This window comes from Mixophyes fleayi, chromosome 3 (assembly GCF_038048845.1).
Source record: "Mixophyes fleayi isolate aMixFle1 chromosome 3, aMixFle1.hap1, whole genome shotgun sequence".
NCBI classification, from domain to species: Eukaryota; Metazoa; Chordata; class Amphibia; order Anura; family Limnodynastidae; genus Mixophyes; species Mixophyes fleayi.
In genome coordinates, this window is record NC_134404.1 from 270,512,296 (window position 1) to 270,531,731 (window position 19,436).

The window sequence follows — 19,436 nt, forward strand, 5'->3', positions numbered from 1 at the left end:
TCACATTAATGAAAAACAAAGCAAATTAATTTTAACCTCCAGACACAGCGACTAATACAACAATCCCACCAAATAGTAAATGTAAAAATGTAAAGTGCACACTAATATACAAAGGAAACACACAGAAATAAAAAAAACTAATATTACCTTTAAAGTAATAGTTAAATAGAAAGTCTACAAAGATACAAGGGAGTGCAGATCATTTCTATACACCAGAGGTTCGCAAACTGTGCACCTAGGCTCCTTGGGGGTGCCTTCGAGAGCTCAAAGGGGTGCCTCGCCCAGGGCCAGTGGTAAGCAAGGCGGGGGACTACTTGGTAATTATTTTGGCTTAGGGGTGCCTTTAAATTTTTTGGGAGACCATAAGGGTGCCTTGAACTGAAAAAGTTTGGAATCCACTGCTAAACACTGTAAGCAATTGGAAGAGCGATATACTTAATTCCAAGTAAAGCAACAGTTATGGGACCAAGTAGCCTAGGATGCTCAAACCCCAGACGAAACAGTTTTCCCCTATGGTTCCCAAAAATCTGGCAGCAAAATTATCAGATAGTATTATAAATTGTACTTCAAAATAATTTTTAGTCTGCACTAGAACAAGGCTATTCCTCTTTTAACTGATCAAGCGGTAACTTATCTGCTTATATAACATTAGATTAGGAGCTCTCTTTTCATTAACAAAGTTATGTTGACAAACAGACCCGAATATTACTCATGGAGATACTCCATTAGACTAATTTAAAAATTTGTACTAAATATTATCTTTTATTGAATCCTCAATTAAATACTAACTGCTTACATATCTAGAACTAAATGTGGCTAGAACTAGTAGTTCAGGTAACTATTTGAGATGGTAATTATATACTGCACTTTGTACTGCTGGCATTGTTTCGAGTGGGTGTCAAAAAGCAAACATTGGAAGTGGCTTTAGGACTTAAGCTGGGTACACACTACAGAATTTTCCACCAACTTTTTATGCCAATCAATTTTACACCCCATCGATGGTCCGATCGCTCGGTCCATGGACTGCATACACACCAACCTTGTTTTAGACGATAAAGGGAAGAACGCCAGTCCTGTTAGCGACTTTTTACAGCCATGTTGTCGTGAGCAATGATTGTAATTTCGCACTCACTGTCGTGGATCGGTCGGAAACTTATACACACTGCACAACAGAAACGAGATTGGAACTAAAATATTTAACGGTACGACCAACCAAATGAGGCGACAATCGTCCATTTGGGCAGACTTTCGACCATCGTGTCGCTACACACACTGACCCGACTTTTGAATGAGCAGTCGTATGTCCGCTGGTTGATCCCATTATTGGACGAAAACCCTGTAGTGTGTACCCAGCTTAACTTTAAATGCCATTTATGGTCCATAGTAAAAGGAGAAATGTTGTGTAAATTTATTATCTTATGTCAACAGGTGGAATAGTTTATTGGAGGATATTGCAGAACATTTGCACTCAAGCAAGAATCTACTCCAGCTGTGGCAGAAATACAAAGATCTCTCCACTCAGTGTACGTCTACTGTTCAGCAGCAAGAAGATCGCACCAATCAGTTGCTAAAGACTGCTACCAACAAGGACATAGGAGATGATGAGATTGCTACTTGGATAGAGGACTGTAGTGTAAGTACTGATATTAAGTATTTAACTGTAATAGGTATAATTCCTGATTTTTTACTATTATTCATGTATGGCAAAGAGCAATGTATTAATGAATTAAATGTAAATTACATAATTTGAAGATTTACAAATAACTAGGGTCTCATAATTTCAAAATTAAAAAATAGGAATCCATGTTTGCTCAGTCCTTGCAATTTACTCCATACTTCTTTTTGGGTGCAAAGTAAGTTAAAAAACAGTCAAACAAACCTAACTCCACTTATACTATAAATTTGAGTGGATCAAGAGTAAAATAAGCATTGTGAGTCTAAGATTCCTAGTGAAAATAAGGATTCTCTCCTGGGAAAACTGGGACACATAGGGTCCAATACTTGACTCTCTTCAGAATTGTATTTGTCCTACATTTAATCACATAACAATTGCATAGGATAGTGGTGCTTACCTATATTGAATAATGAATCTCTGTGACATGGAGCAATTGATGAATAGTGTACAATAACTAAACCTGAGTGAGTTGTTTGCAGTTTCATAGTTAGCATGAAGCAGCAGTGATGTCACAGAATTCACAATTAACATAACAAGCGTTGTCATTTCATATGTTTGTCCTATATCTGCACTTTTAGCCATTGTATAAGGGCTGCAGGATGTGATTTTAGCTGTTTGTGATAGATGGATATAAAATATGACCACAAAGTCATTTATAGCAAATCTGTGGATCGTCACATTGATACTGAACAATTGAATTATTCCATCATGCTGACATATGAAATTTCAGTTTTTGTGTAAAGTTCTCCTTTATGTAGTATCCATAGGCATAAGAAATCCTGTACTACATTTAGAAAGTGTAACTCCACCTTCTTCACCCTTATTGTATGTAGCTCACAAGCATATAGAATTGATGCATTATCTGCTTCTCTTGCAACAGGCTCTTTTGAAAAACTTGGGTGCTGCAAAAAGTTCATTGGTTGTTCTACAAGAGACAGGAGAGCAGCTTAAACAGCAGGTGGATTCATCTGCAGCTGGAGCTATCCTTTCTGATCACCTTTCTCTGAGCCAGCGCTTGTCAGTACTAGAGCAGGCTCTTCTACGGCAGCAGGCCATCCTTCAGGTATGAAACATTGTGGGAATGGAGAAATACAGGTGGCTTAATCCTATTCCTGCTGAATGGAGGGAGTGTCATACGGTTTTGATAAAAGAATTAAAATGCTTAAATCTGGATGCACTGAAAACCTATTTGTATGACCTTGTTATTGCAAGGGACTCAAGGGGCTCGAAGAGCATAAAGCAGTGCATGACTCCAGTGGCTAACCATGCCATTATCTCCCACTGGATATAAAACCTAGGCACAATGGTATATGTTTGTCTATAATGTTTAAATCAATTAAAAGGGGAAGTAACCAAACAAACTCAGACACATTCCCATTCTTTTAAAGAGATTACAGGGCTTTTAAGATATGCAACAGGATGAATTTGAACTTCTATTACATGGGTGGTGTAATGCCAGAATTTCATTAGCAAGCTGTTTGTAGACAGTATGCTTTGCTCGCGTTTGTGTGCACTGAAAAGTAATATAAAGTAAAACATTAAAAAAAAAATGTATCCCCCAACACTTTAATACCCAAGCTAATAAGTTTTGTCCCTTCCTGAAATTAGAAAAATCTATTCTAATATTTCAGAAATATATTGTGCAGTTTATATTGGTTTTGTTGCAGGCGGGAGTTTTAGATTATGACACGTTTGTTAAGAGTCTTCAAGAACTTGAAGCCTGGATTGTAGATGCAGGAGATGTTTTAAATGGACAAGACCCAAACCGTTCATCAGATCTCTCTACAATTCAAGATAGAATGGAAGAACTGAAAGTAAGCAAATTTGCTTTAATACAGTACCTGACTTAGCACTGTGTTTGCTTTATTTTAGCAGTATTTAGATGTCATTATAACACCCTCTTTGTATTTTCAGAGACAGATGTTAAAATTTAGCAGCCTGACTCCAGACTTAGATCGTCTCAATGAGTTAGGATACAGACTACCACTGAATGATAAGGAAATCAAACGCATGCAGTGTTTGAACAGAAATTGGACCATAGTCTCAGCTCAGACAACAGAGAGGTTCAGGTAAAGTTAACAAGTGACTGATTGTTTTACTGGAAATACAGAATAATGTAACTAATGGACAGAGTACAGCTTATTTATTAATATTGCATTTAGTTACATATATTACAGTGACCGCACAATTTAGTTAGTGTTTGACCCCTATTATGTATAATGGAGAACTCCAGTACAATAAAATATCATTCACTTATTTTGCTGTCCAATAAAATTAATTTATCCTGACAGACTGACATTTTATGGTGTGTTGACTAGGTTCTGAACACTTTATTGTATTCAATCTATATGTCTTGTTATCTGTTCTATATGATCCAGACCGCAAGCCTGAGTCATTAAGGAAAGTAAGGCAAAAAAGGAAGTAAATGTTCTCCGGGACAAACCATGTTACAATGCAAGGGGTGAAAGTCAGTTTATTATTTTGTACATGAGTTAAATACTGGCTGCTTTTTCATGTAGCACACAAATACTTGATAGCTTTATTTTTACACTGAAATTTAAAGTTGAGCTAAAACATGCCCTATCCCAACTATAAATCTCTCCCCACATTTAAAATTTACCTCCCCCTCCAATGCAACATGGTTTTGCCCAGGTGCAAAATTACTCCTTTTTTATGCAGGCACTCCAGTTTCCTCCAACAATCCAAAACCTTACTAGTAGGTTAATTGGCTGCTATCAAATTGACCCTAATCTGTTAATGTGTGTTAGAGAATTTAGACTATAAACTCTACTGGGGCAGGGACTTATGTGAATGAGTTCTCTGTACAGTACTGTGTAATTAGTGGCACAATATAAATAAATGATGATGATGATGACGCTTTGCTCTCCTTAATGATTAATGCCCAGAGTGTTAGATAGTGGAAGTAACAAGGGTTAGCACAGAATAGTGATCTCAGGCACATTTCACTCAGCATAAAACAGAGTTCAGACATACAACATGCAACTTGTTTTTCATCTCTTGGCCAAGTGGCATTGTTCCCTGGGCTATGTATATGTGATTTAGATACGTTGGTGCTTTGTCTGCTGTAAGCATATCTTACTTGGTCAACAATATACAAAGGGGGGTATTCAATTGACTGCGGGATCCCCGAAAATCCCGCGCTCAAAAAATATTACCGTTAATACGGTAATATCTCGCTTTACTCGCTGAATCCAGCGAGTAAATTACCGTATTAACGGTTTTCCCGCGCAGATTACCGTAATAACGGTAATATTTTTCGAGCGCAGGATTTTCGGCGATCCCGCCGTCAATTGAATATGCCCCAAAGAGTATATTGAAACGTTTCAAAATATTTTAATGAAACAAAATATTCACATCTCCTGTTTTTGTAGCAAGTTACAGTCATTCTTACTACAACATCAGACCTTCCTGGAGAAATGTGAGACTTGGATGGAGTTCTTGATCCAGACAGAGCAGAAGCTCGCCGTAGAAATCTCTGGAAACTACCAGAACCTTCTGGAACAGCAAAGGGCACACGAGGTACTTAATAAGATAAAAAAAATTACAATATTTCTTTAAAAAAAGAATCTATAATACATGTGTTTTCTAAAAACTCATAGAAACCATGAGCAGGACAGTCGTCTGTCATGTGATTGGCACAATAATCGTGTGAAAAACCTGTAGTGTACCCAGCTTAAGACAGTGGGAAAAAAAAGTGTTATAGAGAGTGGCTGTTATGTTGGAAATGACAATTCAGTCCCTCAGGCTCAAGCGTTTACCCTTTACCTCACTCCCCTCCGTTTCAGCCAGAAAATTCTGCTTTGTATAGTCTCTTAATTCTTTCTTGTGTTGTGTTCTCAGGCCTGTTGCCGTCTTTAGCAGTAGTTAATATGCAGTTTTGTTCTTATTTTACCATCTGTGCAGCCCTGCGGAATTTGCTAAAATTATTAATTACACTTTTTAATTCATATTTTCAATTCTCAGCTATTTCAAGCAGAAATGTTTAGCCGCCAACAGATTTTACACTCAATAATCATCGATGGACAGAGACTTCTTGAGCAAGGACAAGTGGATGATAGGTACACAATGATTACAAAATTACTGTATGTTATAGATTTATCCGTTCATCTTATGGTTGAGGTCTTTGTCAGTGTGTATTAAGGAATAAAGTGTTCAAGTAGGAAATCCTGCTGAACATTCTCTCCATAGAGAATTACTATTATATTCTAGATAGCCTTTTTCTGACTGTTTAAAAATCATTTTATTTAAAAAAAATAGAATGCTATGAATGTTTACACTTTATTTAATTTTCATACATGCTCTCAGCAAATCAGCACACAATCTCCCACAACATGTGTTTATGTTGATTTTCCCAAGCAGCTGTTCAGGTTTGTCAGAGAGGTTGCAAAGTGTTGTTTCTAAAAATCTATTTAAACATCTGATCCTAATTTATTAGGGATGAATTCAACCTCAAACTAGCCCTGTTGAGTAACCAATGGCAAGGAGTGATCCGTCGGGCTCAACAGAGAAAAGGCATCATCGATAGCCAGATACATCAGTGGCAGCGTTACAGAGAGATGGCAGAAAAGCTGCGCAAGTGGCTGGTGGAAATGTCCTATCAGCCAGTGACTGGGCTGGGAAGTATCCCAATACCACTGCAACGAGCCAGGAGCCTTTTAGACGAAGTCCAGGTATCTGTCAAATAGAAGCACGCGTGTGTGCTGTATGTGATGCATGCCTTCTGACCCACTAAACATTCTTCCATGCACAGATTGGCTAGCATAGTATTTTTGTAGCTCACCTTATCTCGCAAATGAGATGTTATTACCACACCTTTGTTATTGAAACATTATTGTAGCATTGAGTTCACCTAGCTCTCCCTGCCTCACCAATGAGCAGTGGCGCATGCAGGGGGGGTTTCTGAGTCTCCAGAAACCCCCCCCCCCCTGCGCTAACTCTGTGCCCACCATATCGGCACTGTCCTATACAGCACCGCCAAGGACGCTTCTTTGGCAGCGCCGCGGCTGCTGTATAGGACAGCGCTGCCGAAACGGAACTGCGCATGCGCAGCAGCTCTCTCTCGTGGTTTTTTTTTTTTTTGGGGTCGGGGGGGAGACAATCCTGCGTGCGCCCCTGATGAGATACATTATTATTACGCCATTTCCATTGAACAACATGTTGTAGCTATCTGTGATATGTAGGTTAAGAGCTCCACTATATGAAATTTAACCTGTTTCACACCTTAGTGTAACTATTATTTGTTATTGCAGCTCAGGGACAGAGTACTTCACAGACAGCAAGGGAGCTACATCCTGACTGTGGAGGCTGGGAAGCAACTGCTGCTCTCTGCGGATAGTGGGGCGGAGGCTTCCTTACAGGCAGAACTCATTGATATTCAAGAGAGATGGAAGGCCACAACCGTGAGGCTGGAGGAACAGAAGAAGCAGCTGGCATTCCTGCTAAAAGTATGTGCTCCTCTCCAATAGATGTTGCTTTTAATTTCCCAATGTGCTGTATTTACTCTGTGTACATTGATGCAGAGAAGTACAGTTCTGAATAAACAAGATCCCTTGGAGGGCAACAATACATATAAACCGTTATGAAATATATTTTAACATTTCAATCATGCTGTTTTGTTGACTGTAACATATAAGTTATTATCCATAAATTCCAATGGTGACATTATCATGAAAATTAATTTTTTTTTGTTTAATTTAAATACTTTGAACTAAACTTGTTTTATTTGCAGAGTTGCGTATAAGAATATGATATCAAAGTGAATAATTGTACAATATAATATTTGTGCAAGGTAAAGCTGACAATAGGTGCATATCGTTTATTAATGGATATGCAGTATGTGTTTGCATTTTCCCATAGCCTTGGAATAATTACTGACTGTGCAGGGCTTCTACAGTAACGCTTGATATAGACTTCTTATGTAAATTGCTCTGCAGCATATAATCTGCATAAGATCAATATCATAGGTAGATAATAAGAAAAAGAAAATATCTCTGCAATTTCAGGACTGGGAGAAGTGTGAAAAGGGAATAGCAGACTCCTTGGAGAAACTGAGGACATTCAGGAAAAATCTCTCTCAGCCTCTCTCTGATCACCATGATGAGCTGCATACAGAACAGATCCGTTGTAAGGTAAGCTGCAGTGCGGCCCATTGCAACTTCCACTAAAGGCTTAGTGATGTAATGTATTGGGCTAAACATCACAGTACACTCTCTGTATTCTGCATTAACTATTAAGGGGTGTCAGGGGTATTCAGTGGTATGGAAACAAAATGATTTATTGTAATTCATTGTTCTTGAAAACCACAGGCTGGAACTTTATATTTGCTAGTTATTTATTACATATGGCCATAAGCTATTATCTAATCATTATATTAAATAATAAAGCAGGCAATCTATACATTGATTTTTTTATGAAGACATAGAATTAACCTGGTACTTTTTTGTGACTAACTGGACAGATTTTAGTTGCAGATTTTCAAGGTGTCAGACATGGTATAACACAAGAATTGAAATCTTATACACACACAAACACAGTGCACATCAACTAACTTCTTGACACACAGATGCAAAATATATGTATACAGCCATATCTGTATGAAAAGTGACATTTTAATAGTGTTTTTATAGTTTTATAGCGGTTTTATCTACACAGCACTTAGTGTATGTACAGTAGTTTATGTCTAATAATCTGACATTTCAGTTTCTCTACTAAAACATTACTACAGAAGAGAAAACTAGTGATGTTCACTGACCCCCGTGTTTTGGTTTTGGATCTTTATTAACTTCGTGTTTTGGTTTTTGTTTTGGCAAAACCGCACTCACGTGTTTTGGTTTTGGTTTTGAATCTGTATTTTTTTTTTTAAATTGCTAAAAATTGCTAAAATCACATAATATGGCTCTTTGTTTGTTTCTACATTATTATTAACCTCAATAACATTGATTACCACAGTCATTTCATGTAAATTTTTGTCAAGTGACAAGAACACTGCTACACCTTTTGTTTCTGTATGAGCAATGGCGCTTAGCAATGTCACTGGAGAATGGAGAGTGACAGGAGCACTGCTACCCCTGTTTCTCTGTGAGCAATGGCACTGAGCAATGTCACTGGAGAATGGAGAGTGACAGGAGCAGTTTCTGTGTGAGCAATGGCGCTGGATCTCCTGGGTAGGGAGGTACTTATGGAATCCAAAATCCGCAAGATCTGATGACGCAACAATGCCGTTTTGCCTAGATTCAGATCCGAGGAAGCAGAAAAGTACCCAGCCAACTCGGCTCAGTACTCGGATTGGCGATGTTCAGGGGGGTTCGGTTTTCTTAAAAACCGAAACTGAGCATTTCTACCTGAAACTAAAAATCCATTTACTTCGTTAATAAACGACCTCAATTTAATTCCATTTTTTTTCTCTTGTCAAAGACCATCACAATACAGCACTTTTCTGCTTAATAAAATGTAGATAACAAAAAACACTGAGAAGAGTTCCAAACCTAATTAGGTCTCTGTCTGTGTAGGTCATATATGGTTCGTCCAGTGCACATCCTGGTACATGCCTACTTTACACTTATGGGAAACTAGAAGGGTGCCTCGATGTGTGTACAGAGGCTGAACAATCTTTGTAGATGCACTGTGCGTATTAACGTAAAGTGTAAAGTCTAACCTTTTACCCCTTTATTACCGCCCTTTCAATAAAATAGCCTTCTCTGATTTTCTCCTAAAATACTTCTTCGTTTAGTCCCTAGGTTCCCAAACTGTGGGCCGCGGCTCTCAGGGGTGCCGCGGCGCTGTCACAGGGGTGTCGTGGACAGGAAGAAGAAGAGGAAGGAAAAAGAAAAAAAACCCCAAAAAACTACTTACCAATCCGGCGGCGCCCGGGACTCAGCATCCTCCTCCTTCCTCGCTTCTCACTGAATGCTGGGCGTGACGTCACGCCCGGCATTCAGTGAGAAGCGAGGAAGGAGGAGGATTCTGGGTCCCGGGCGCCGCCGGATTGGTAAGTAGTTTTTGGGGGGGTTTTTTCTTCTTCCTGTCCACGGCGGGGGGCACAGCGAGGGGCAGAGGATGAGGGGGCAGAGCGGGCGGAGACTGAGGGGGCAGAGCATGGAGGCTGAGGGGGCAGAGTGTGGGGGCACAGAGTGTGTGGATGCAGGGGGCACAGAGTGTGTGGATGCAGGGGGCACAGAGTGTGTGGATGCAGGGGGCACAGAGTGTGTGGATGCAGGGGGCACAGAGTGTGTGGATGCAGGGGGTACAGAGTGTGTGGATGCAGGGGGCACAGAGTGTGTGGATGCAGGGGGCACAGAGTGTGTGGATGCAGGGGGCACAGAGTGTGTGGATGCAGGGGGCACAGAGTGTGTTAGCTGTAAATTATTCTTTGACAGAAATATAATTGAAAAAAATATACATAAATAAATTATTTTCCCTTGGATTTATGTGTATTATTTTTGGATACAACTAAATAAGTATTTCTGTTCTGACCTAAATACTTATTACGTCTTTTTGACTACTTATAAAACAGGACGGCTCGGTAATGATTTTGGAGGGGTGCCTTGAAAAAATTATGGAGACTCTAAGGGTGCCGCGAACTGCAAAAGTTTGGGAACCACTGGGGTAGTCTCATTTGTGGCTTTAATTAATCATGTAAGTGAGGGGATGTCAGAACTGTCTTTGTTACAAGGGAAAATTTTGTGTGTGAAGCTTTTACATTATTGGTGCAACATGAAAGCACAAAATGGGACCCTTTAAAATTATAGCATGACAACCAATCTCCAACACCTACTTTAGCACAGTGGAAATGACTGAGGACTCATCCACAATAAAGTATCTTTCTTCAGAATGTGCCCTCTTCACTCCATTATTTAATTACTTTTTTCTTGCGCCACAAATTAAAATCTTGTTTCTATATAACTCCAGAAATTGCAGTGTAATGTTGTGTCTCCATACCTCACGAGGAATTCAGTCACTCCATCAAACTCCTCCTCTTCAAACGCTGCCATCTTCCTCTGTAAAACTATATAGAAATTGCATGGTGGTTCCAACGCTGCTTTTGCACTGTGAAGCAGCAGAAATTGCCAGTTGCTGTTGGCCATATATGGATGTTGCTGAATCTCTATATACACATTTGCCACTGTGTTAAAAAAATTAATGTTGTTTTGTTCTTATAGGAACTTGAAAATGCAGTAGATGGGTGGGTTGAGGACCTCGCTTACTTGACAGAGCTGAAGAACACTTTTTCACCATTTATCAATGCAGACGATATATCTATTCTTAATGAGCGCATTGAATTGCTGCAGAGACAGTGGGAGGAGCTTTGTCATCAGGTAATCAATGAATTTAGACCTGCATCTGCAATGACCTCAAAGGGCAGGTGGTTGATATGAATAAACACTTGTGCAGTAATCGATTTTTGCCCACATTTACTCTCTACCATATGCACTCTGCTACTCGATCTTTGCCTGCATTTACTGTCTACATTATGCACTCTGCTACTCAATCCTTGCCTGCATTTACTGTCTACATTATGCAATCTGCTACTAGATCTTTGCCTGCATTTACTGTCTACATTATGCACTCTGATACTCTATCTTTGCCTGCATTTACTGTCTACATTATGTAATCTGCTACTCGATCTTTGCCTGCATTTACTGTCTACATTATGCAATCTGCTACTAGATCTTTGCCTGCATTTACTGTCTACATTATGCACTCTGATACTCTATCTTTGCCTGCATTTACTGTCTACATTATGTAATCTGCTACTCGATCTTTGCCTGCATTTACTGTCTACATTATGCACTCTGCTACTCGATCTTTGCCTGCATTTACTGTCTACATTATGCACTCTGCTACTCAATCCTTGCCTGCATTTACTGTCTACATTATGCAATCTGCTACTAGATCTTTGCCTGCATTTACTGTCTACATTATGCACTCCGCTACTCGATCTTTGCCTGCATTTACTGCCTACATTATGCAATCTGCTACTCGATCCTTGCCTGCATTTACTATCTACATTATGCACTCTGCTACTCGATATTTGCCTGCATTTACTGTCTACATTATACACTCTGCTACTCAATCTTTGCCTGCATTTACTGTCTACATTATGCAATCTGCTACTCGATCCTTGCCTGCATTTACTGTCTACATTATGCAATCTGCTACTCGATCCTTGCCTGCATTTACTGTCTACATTATGCACTCTGCTACTCGATCTTTGCCTGCATTTACTGTCTACATTATGCAATCTGCTACTCGATCCTTGCTTGCATTTACTGTCTACATTATGCACTCTGCTACTCGATCTTTGCCTGCATTTACTGTCTACATTATGCACTCTGCTACTTGATGTTTGCTTGTATTTACTGTCTACGTTTTGCACTCTGCTACTTGCTGTTTGCTTGTTTTTACTGTGTACATTATGCAATCTGCTACTCGATCCTTGCTTGCATTTACTGTCTACATTATGCACTCTGCTACTCGATCTTTGCCTGCATTTACTGTCTACATTATGCACTCTGTTACTCAATCTTTGCCTGCATTACTGTCTACATTATGCACTCTGCTACTCGATCTTTGCCTGCATTTACTGTCTACATTATGCAATCTGCTACTTGATGTTTGCTTGTATTTACTGTCTACGTTTTGCACTCTGCTACTTGCTGTTTGCTTGTTTTTACTGTGTACATTATGCACTCTGCTACTTGATGTTTGCTTGTATTTACTGTCTACATTGTGAACTCTGCTACTTTATGTTTGCTTGTTTTTACTGTGTACATTATGTACTACTGCATGTAATTAGGCGCATTATTGAGCAATGCCCATCAGTTCTAACGTTTACATTTGTACCTACCCCAACCACAGAGGTAACTGCTGCTTTATGAATTATCCCAGACACCGGGACATTAGATAACATCTCCACTGCGTGTATACAAATGTGATATTTTAAATGAAGACAGCCCCAATGTCCCCAATATTAATAAGATATCTTATGAGCAATAAGTTAAGAGAATAAAGGACAGGTTTAAATTTAATTAAGGGGTCATTTTCTAGAACATGCTAGATAAAGGAAAACTAAAATATGATTGGTTGCTGTGGGCAGCAACTCCACTTTTTCTTTCTAGAAGATTTGCTAACTATAATTCAGGTGCTACTTTGTGGTAATGTTTTTACTTCATTCCTTTTGCAAGCTTGCAAAGTGTCTGCAAGGATGAACTCAAAAAATGGATTTGGTGGTGTGGAATACTGGATGTGACTGGCAGACCAATAGGCACATTGTACATATAAAAATACATTGCACCTCTTTCTTTTACAACCGTCAAGTAAAAGAAAATATTTAGATCTTTTCTAATGCTATGCAGATGTCTAATGTCACCCGGATGTGACATTTGTTTAGCATAACACATATATTTCCTCTGTTCGTTTTCTGAGGTGAAGCCAACAGGAAATGTACCATCAATAGAGTTTAAAATAAAACACAGCAATATGTAAAGACACTTGTTCTGAGAATCTAGAGGGTTTACAATTTGTCGAGTGGTATTGCTACTGTAAGTATGTGGAAGGGAGCTAGTGTGTGATATAATATGTGTTTTTCTTTGGCTTTTTCTTCTACAATACAAGATAAAGTACTCTGACTTTGTGCTTTGATGCTTATTAAGTGGAGAGAAAAAACTTTTCTGCGAGTAAATCATAACTGTGTTGTATTATTAGGTCTCTCTACGTCGACAACAAGTCAGTGAGAGGCTTAATGAGTGGGCAATTTTCAACGAAAAGAACAAGGAGCTGTGTGAGTGGCTAACCCAGATGGAGAGCAAGGTTTCTCAGAATGGAGACATCAGTATAGAAGAGATGATTGACAAACTCAAAAAGGTATCAATATAAAAGATATGCATGTGGGGCCTGATTCATTAAGGATCTTAACTTAAGAAACTTCTTATTTAAGTCTCCTGGACAAAACCATGTTACAATGCAAGGGGTGCAAATTAGTATTCTGTTTTGCACTTAAGTTAAATACTGACTGTTTTTTCATGCAGCACACAAATACTTGATAGCTTATTTGTACACTGAAATTTAAAGTTGATATTTGTGTGCTACATGAAAAAACAGTCAGTATTTAACTTAAGTGCAAAACTGAATACTAATTTGCACCCCTTGCATTGTAACATGGTTTTGTCCAGGAGACTGAAATAAGAAGTTTCTTAAGTTAAGATCCTTAATGAATCAGGCCCGTAGTGAGCACATTGGCTTGTTTTGATCTAATGCTGGCTCGTAAACCATTCGCACAATGAAGACTTATGGAAATTCAGATGAATGTATTCATCATTAGTTTGCCTTATGCAGCCTGATGTATATAACTGTCAGCTTTCATTACACATTTTTATAACTGTATACAGCAATCATGCAAATGAGTGGGAAAAATCATTTAAGGAGTTGCAGTGAGATACTATTTGAAGCAACCCAGTTCTCTTTATACCTGCAAATATTTGGGTGCATCTTATCTCATATATACAAACAGTAAAGTTGTTTTGTGCTCTGAACCAATATTCCTGAGAAAGGGTCTAAGGCATGTCTCTGGTTCCTATTGAAAGTATAAGTTGCATCAAAATAAATTATTTTACTATTTCTAATCTACAGTACAGATGTGTTGTAATCAATTAAACTAAACATAGTTTGAGGTTATTCCTGTTACCTAAGGATGGAATGCTCTATAAACTATTTATTTGTCAATATAATGAGGTACCTGGGTGGACAAAGTTCTACAGATCTCTAGAGATTTTAGTAAAATGATCTAGTGCTATATATTTTGCTATGTTTTATTTAACATTTTAAGCTGTAGACTGCAAATTATTTGTGCAAAAATAAGGGTGACCATGCAAATGAAAGAAGGTGAAGATCCTAATTCTGATAGTACGCCATCTATTCATGTACAGTCATGGCCAAAAGTTTTGAGAATGACACAAATATTATTTTTCACAAAGTCTGCTGCCTCAGTTTTTATGATGTCAGTTTGCATATACTCCTGAATGTCAGAAGAGTGATCAGATGAATTGCAATTAATTTCAAAGTCTCTCTTTTCCATGACAATGAGCTTTATCCCAAAAACAACATTTCCACTGCATTTCAGCCCTGCCTCTAAAGGATCAGCTGACATCAGGTCAGTGATACTCTTGTTAACACAGGTGAGAGTGTTCACAAGGGCAAGGCTGGAGATCACTCTGTCATTCTGATTAAGTTGGAATAGCAGACTGGAAGCTTTAAAAGGAGGTCAGTGCTTGAAATCATTGTTCTTCCTCTGTTAACCATGGTTACCTGCAAGGAAACACATGCAGTCATCATTGCTTTGCACAAAAAGGGCTTCGCAGGCAAGGATATTGCTGCTAATAAGATTGCACCTAAATCAATCATTTATCGGATCACTAAGAACTTCAAGGAGAGAGGTTCAATGGTTGTGAAGAAGGCTTCATGGCACCCAAGAACATCCAGCAAGCACCAGGACCGTCTCCTAAAGTTGATTCAGCTGCGGGATCGAGGCACCACCAGTGCAGAGCTTCCTCAGGAATAGCAGCAGGCATGTGTGAGTGCATCTGCTCACACAGTGAGGCGAAGACTTTTGGAGGATGGCCTGGTGTCAAGATGGCCAGCAAAGAAGCCACTTGTCTCCAGGAAAAACATCAGGGACAGATGGATATTCTGCAAAAGGTACAGGGATTGGACTACTGAAGACTGGGGTAAAGTCATTTTCTCTGATGAATCCCCTTTCAGGTTGTTTGGGGCATCTGGAAAAATGCTTGTCATGAGAAGGAAAGGTGAGCGCTACCATCAGTCCTGTGTCATGCCAACAGTAAAGCATCCTGAGACCATTCATGTGTGGGGTTGCTTCTCAGCCAAGGGAGTGGGCTCACTCACAATTTTGCCTAAAACACAGCCATGAATAAAGAATGGTACCAAAACATCCTCCAAGAGTAACTTCTCCCAACAATCCAAGAACAGTTTGGTGACGAAAAATGCTTTTTCCAGCTTGATGGAGCACCTTGCCATAAGGCGAAAGTGATAACTAAGTGGCTCAGGAATCAAAACCTCTAAATTTTAGGCCCATGGCCAGGAAACTCTCCAGACCTATATCCGATTGAGAACTTGTGGTCAATCCTCAAGAGGCAGGTGGAAAAACAAAACCCACAAATTCTGACAAACTCCAAGCATTGATTAGGCAAGAATGGGCGGCCATCAGTCAGTATGTGGCCCAGAAGTGTATTGACAGCATGCAAGGGCGAATTGCAGATGTCTTCAAAAAGAAGGGTCAACACTGCAAATATTGACTCTTTGCATAAACTTAATGTAAATGTCAATAAAAGCCTTTGGCACTTATGAAATGCTTGTAATTTTATTTCAGTATACCATAGTAACATCTCAGAAAAAGGTCTAAAAACACTGAAGCAGCAAACTTTGTGAAAACCAATACTTGTGTCATTCTCAATGACTGTATGCTTTCTGCTTATTAAATAATGAGTTTCTTTGCCACCTGTTGTGTTTAAATTATTTTATACACTAAATACTAAACCAGTTGTGTTTATTTATGTATCTTTTTCATTCTCTGTTGTGGTAACATTATTTATTGTTATAATTGGGATAAATTAGTAAATAAGTTTAGGGATATTTGACTATTTGACCCAATACCTGTAGTCCCACAGAAAATATTAAACAATCCTACCTTTTATATTGTATCTTGTGCTTTTATGTGTTCTTTAGGATTACCAGGAAGAAATTGCAGTTTTCCGGGAAAACAAAATGCAGTTGCAACAAATGGGAGAGAGACTGGCCAAGGCCAGCCATGAGAGTAAGGCATCAGAGATTGAGTACAAGTTGAGCAAAGTTAACGACAGGTGGCAGCATCTCTTAGACCTTATTGGAGCAAGGTAAGTCACTAGCTGAGCTATAGACTGATCTCATTCTTAAATGTATAAGAACAAGGAGTGTGTGTCTGTGTGTGTGTGTGTGTGTGTGTGTGTGTGTGTGTGTGTGTGTGTGTTAACCATTGTTTATGGGTAAGCCATCTATTATACACAGTCTATGTAATAGGGCAAAAGTGCTTCTTGAGAACAAAAGGTTAGCCAGTAATATGCAAAACATCATATCCCAAGTCAAATTGTTTTCACTCCAGCTTTAATGTAGCCCAGTAATAATGAATGTAAAATACATATAGTACTTTGTAGGCGTCAGGCTGTAAACAGAAAGCTAGCAAGCTGTTTATTGCTGTTGTATCATGTAACACACTCTAGAGTAGCTTCAGCTGGTTTGAGTGTAGATATAACAAAGTGAAACAAACAGAAAGGGTTTGCTACCATTAGACACCCATTTAAGTGCTTATTATATACCCAAAATTAGTGTTTTAACAGCTCTGCTGAGATTTGTTTTGTTGTTCTTTCTGTTTTTTGCTTGTATAATCATCTTCAATTGTTGTAGATATGTTGTTTCTACCCATCACTTTCTGTAGACTTTTTAAGATGTTTAGATGATGTATATGTAAAATCACAGTACACAATTATTTTTATTTCCTTTTTATCAGTACATTGTTATTTTGAGTTTTTTGAAATCCAGAGTTGAATTTCACATGTGACATATCATGGCTGTACACGGGCTTCTGCATGCACTTTATGCATATTTTCAAAACATTTTTATCTAAGTCAATTATTTCTAAAGAGGATGATGACAGCTGTAAAAAAACGTGCATGACTTTTTTATTTGAGATCATCACTGCTAGTTAAATCATTAGACATATAATAACAAGGACACATGGCAATTCATTGATGTGGTGCACGCCAGGTTATTCAGTTTGCATATTTACTTCCATGAGGATATGCATGTTGGCTCTCTGCAACGGTTTAAGTTACGATGCTGGCATTGTTGGCTCAGTGCTATACTGTATTTACTGTATGCTTCAAATGTTATTCAATTATATAGCCTACATGAATTTGATATAGGGTAGGTCTGTTAGAGATTTGCACGGGCGCCAGTGCTAAATTATTACATTTGAAACTGATTATGATCTTTTAAATATTGCAGTTTTTTATTTGTTTACATTTCTTTTATGTGTGTGTGTGGTGTTTTGTTTAGCTGCAACCATAGCTCCAGTGCAATGTTAGGTACATACTGCATTAATAACTAGTATATGTTTTATTTAGTATACAAAGTCAGGGTATAATAAACATTATAATAAAAATACAATAAACAGCTATGAACACTTTCTAGCTATCTTCTATGTCGTACTGCAAGGACATATTACATTTGCAGACAGCATTCCTGGAGACAGATCCTGCACATTCTCCTGAGTGGAGGCTTTTTATAGAAGCATGAGCAGTTGTTCAGACACCCAGTCTCATATTGCACGCTCAAAGTTCACAACAGTTTGTTGTTCTTGTATGCCAGCCTCATTTCTGTGTTACCCACAGAAGTGAAAGGTCTTTATCTTACAGTAGGCATTACTTGCTCATGGTCTTGCTTTTACTGATGAGTACGTTTATGGTACTGGCGGCAGCCATTGCTGACTTGGGTGCGCATAACATGGCAGAGGACAGCATTGAGGATTCTGAACTCCCTGACTGCGACTGTGATGTTTCAAGGCAGGAAACATATTCTACTTTTCATGCATGCTATATATTTATGTTAAATTGTCCTTAAGAATTGAGTGTTTAAGCATTGAGCATTTGGATATTTCAAAAGCGTCAGCATCCCACTTATGAGAGCTGTAGATCTCAAGCTATTGGTGAACTAGAACTCTCGATCGAATCAATGGGCTGTGGGTCAATAACAGATTAATAATTATAGTCCCAAGTTATGATGCATTTTTCTTTTTCTTGCACTCTGTTTCAGAGTCAGTTATTTTATGTTACTTTAGTCACCAATAACAAATATGATCTATAATTAGCGAAAGTCAATATATTAGACTTGATGAAACAATGAACAGTGATATAAAAGTTTAACTTATTTTTGCCAATATTGGCAAAATACTGTAATATTAAAATCTTGCTCATTGCATTAATGCATTTATATTGTATTCTATGCCGTACAATTTTTTTTTGTGTGCGTTAGTGTATATTACGTATTTATACATGAATGTAAGATTTGATCACATGAAAAATAGAAGCTGAGACAGTTTTAAGAAAAGGACAGAGAGAGCATTTGCAGTGGGAGGCAATTTTCATATTTAGGTTTAGTAAATCTTCCATGTGGTTATAACATTAGCTAATTTAAAGTGTTATATAATTATTTTACACAAACAAAATATAGGATATTTTTTCTTTAAAAAGTGGTATATTGGGACCCTAGTGAGTAGAAGCCTGCCTACAGTTGTGTATATACCTGTGAATCATTGTACATACCAGATTGCTTAATATTCTTTCTGGCATTTGTATATATTAATATAGAAAACATCTTGGTGATCTTTTCATCAGTGTATACATAGTGTTCTTTTGTGATTCTCATAACAGTCATGTGTCTACTCCAGTGGATTCCAAACTTTTTCAGTTCAAGGCACCCTTAGGGTCTCCAAATTTTTTTTCAAGGCACCCCTAAGCCAAAATAATTACCAAGGAGTCCCCCGCCTTGCTTGCCACTGGCCCTGGCTGAGGCACCCCTGTGAGATCTCCAAGGCACCCCAGGGAACCTAGGAGCACAGTTTGGGAACCACTGGTCTACTCTACAAGTCACTTCGGCATGTACATTGAAAAACTGTTCACTAAAGTATAAGTAT

At 38.4% G+C, this 19,436-nt stretch overlaps 1 protein-coding gene across 2 annotated transcripts in view; it reads left to right on the top strand.

Annotated features, from left to right (window-relative positions):
- The window catches only part of SYNE1 (spectrin repeat containing nuclear envelope protein 1), a 334,503-nt gene that overhangs the window by 269,642 nt on the left and 45,425 nt on the right, over positions 1-19,436 (top strand). The window contains exons 117-128 of one of the 2 annotated variants that reach the window (XM_075203581.1): positions 1,429-1,633; positions 2,556-2,738; positions 3,343-3,489; positions 3,590-3,744; positions 5,068-5,215; positions 5,660-5,754; positions 6,132-6,366; positions 6,946-7,140; positions 7,699-7,824; positions 10,855-11,010; positions 13,400-13,558; positions 16,436-16,602. In XM_075203581.1, the coding sequence (XP_075059682.1) occupies positions 1,429-1,633; positions 2,556-2,738; positions 3,343-3,489; positions 3,590-3,744; positions 5,068-5,215; positions 5,660-5,754; positions 6,132-6,366; positions 6,946-7,140; positions 7,699-7,824; positions 10,855-11,010; positions 13,400-13,558; positions 16,436-16,602 (1,971 nt within the window). Of the gene's footprint in view, positions 1-1,428; positions 1,634-2,555; positions 2,739-3,342; positions 3,490-3,589; positions 3,745-5,067; positions 5,216-5,659; positions 5,755-6,131; positions 6,367-6,945; positions 7,141-7,698; positions 7,825-10,854; positions 11,011-13,399; positions 13,559-16,435; positions 16,603-18,136; positions 18,307-19,436 lie in introns of those variants that run through there. The other variant, XM_075203580.1, reaches the window with a different exon arrangement.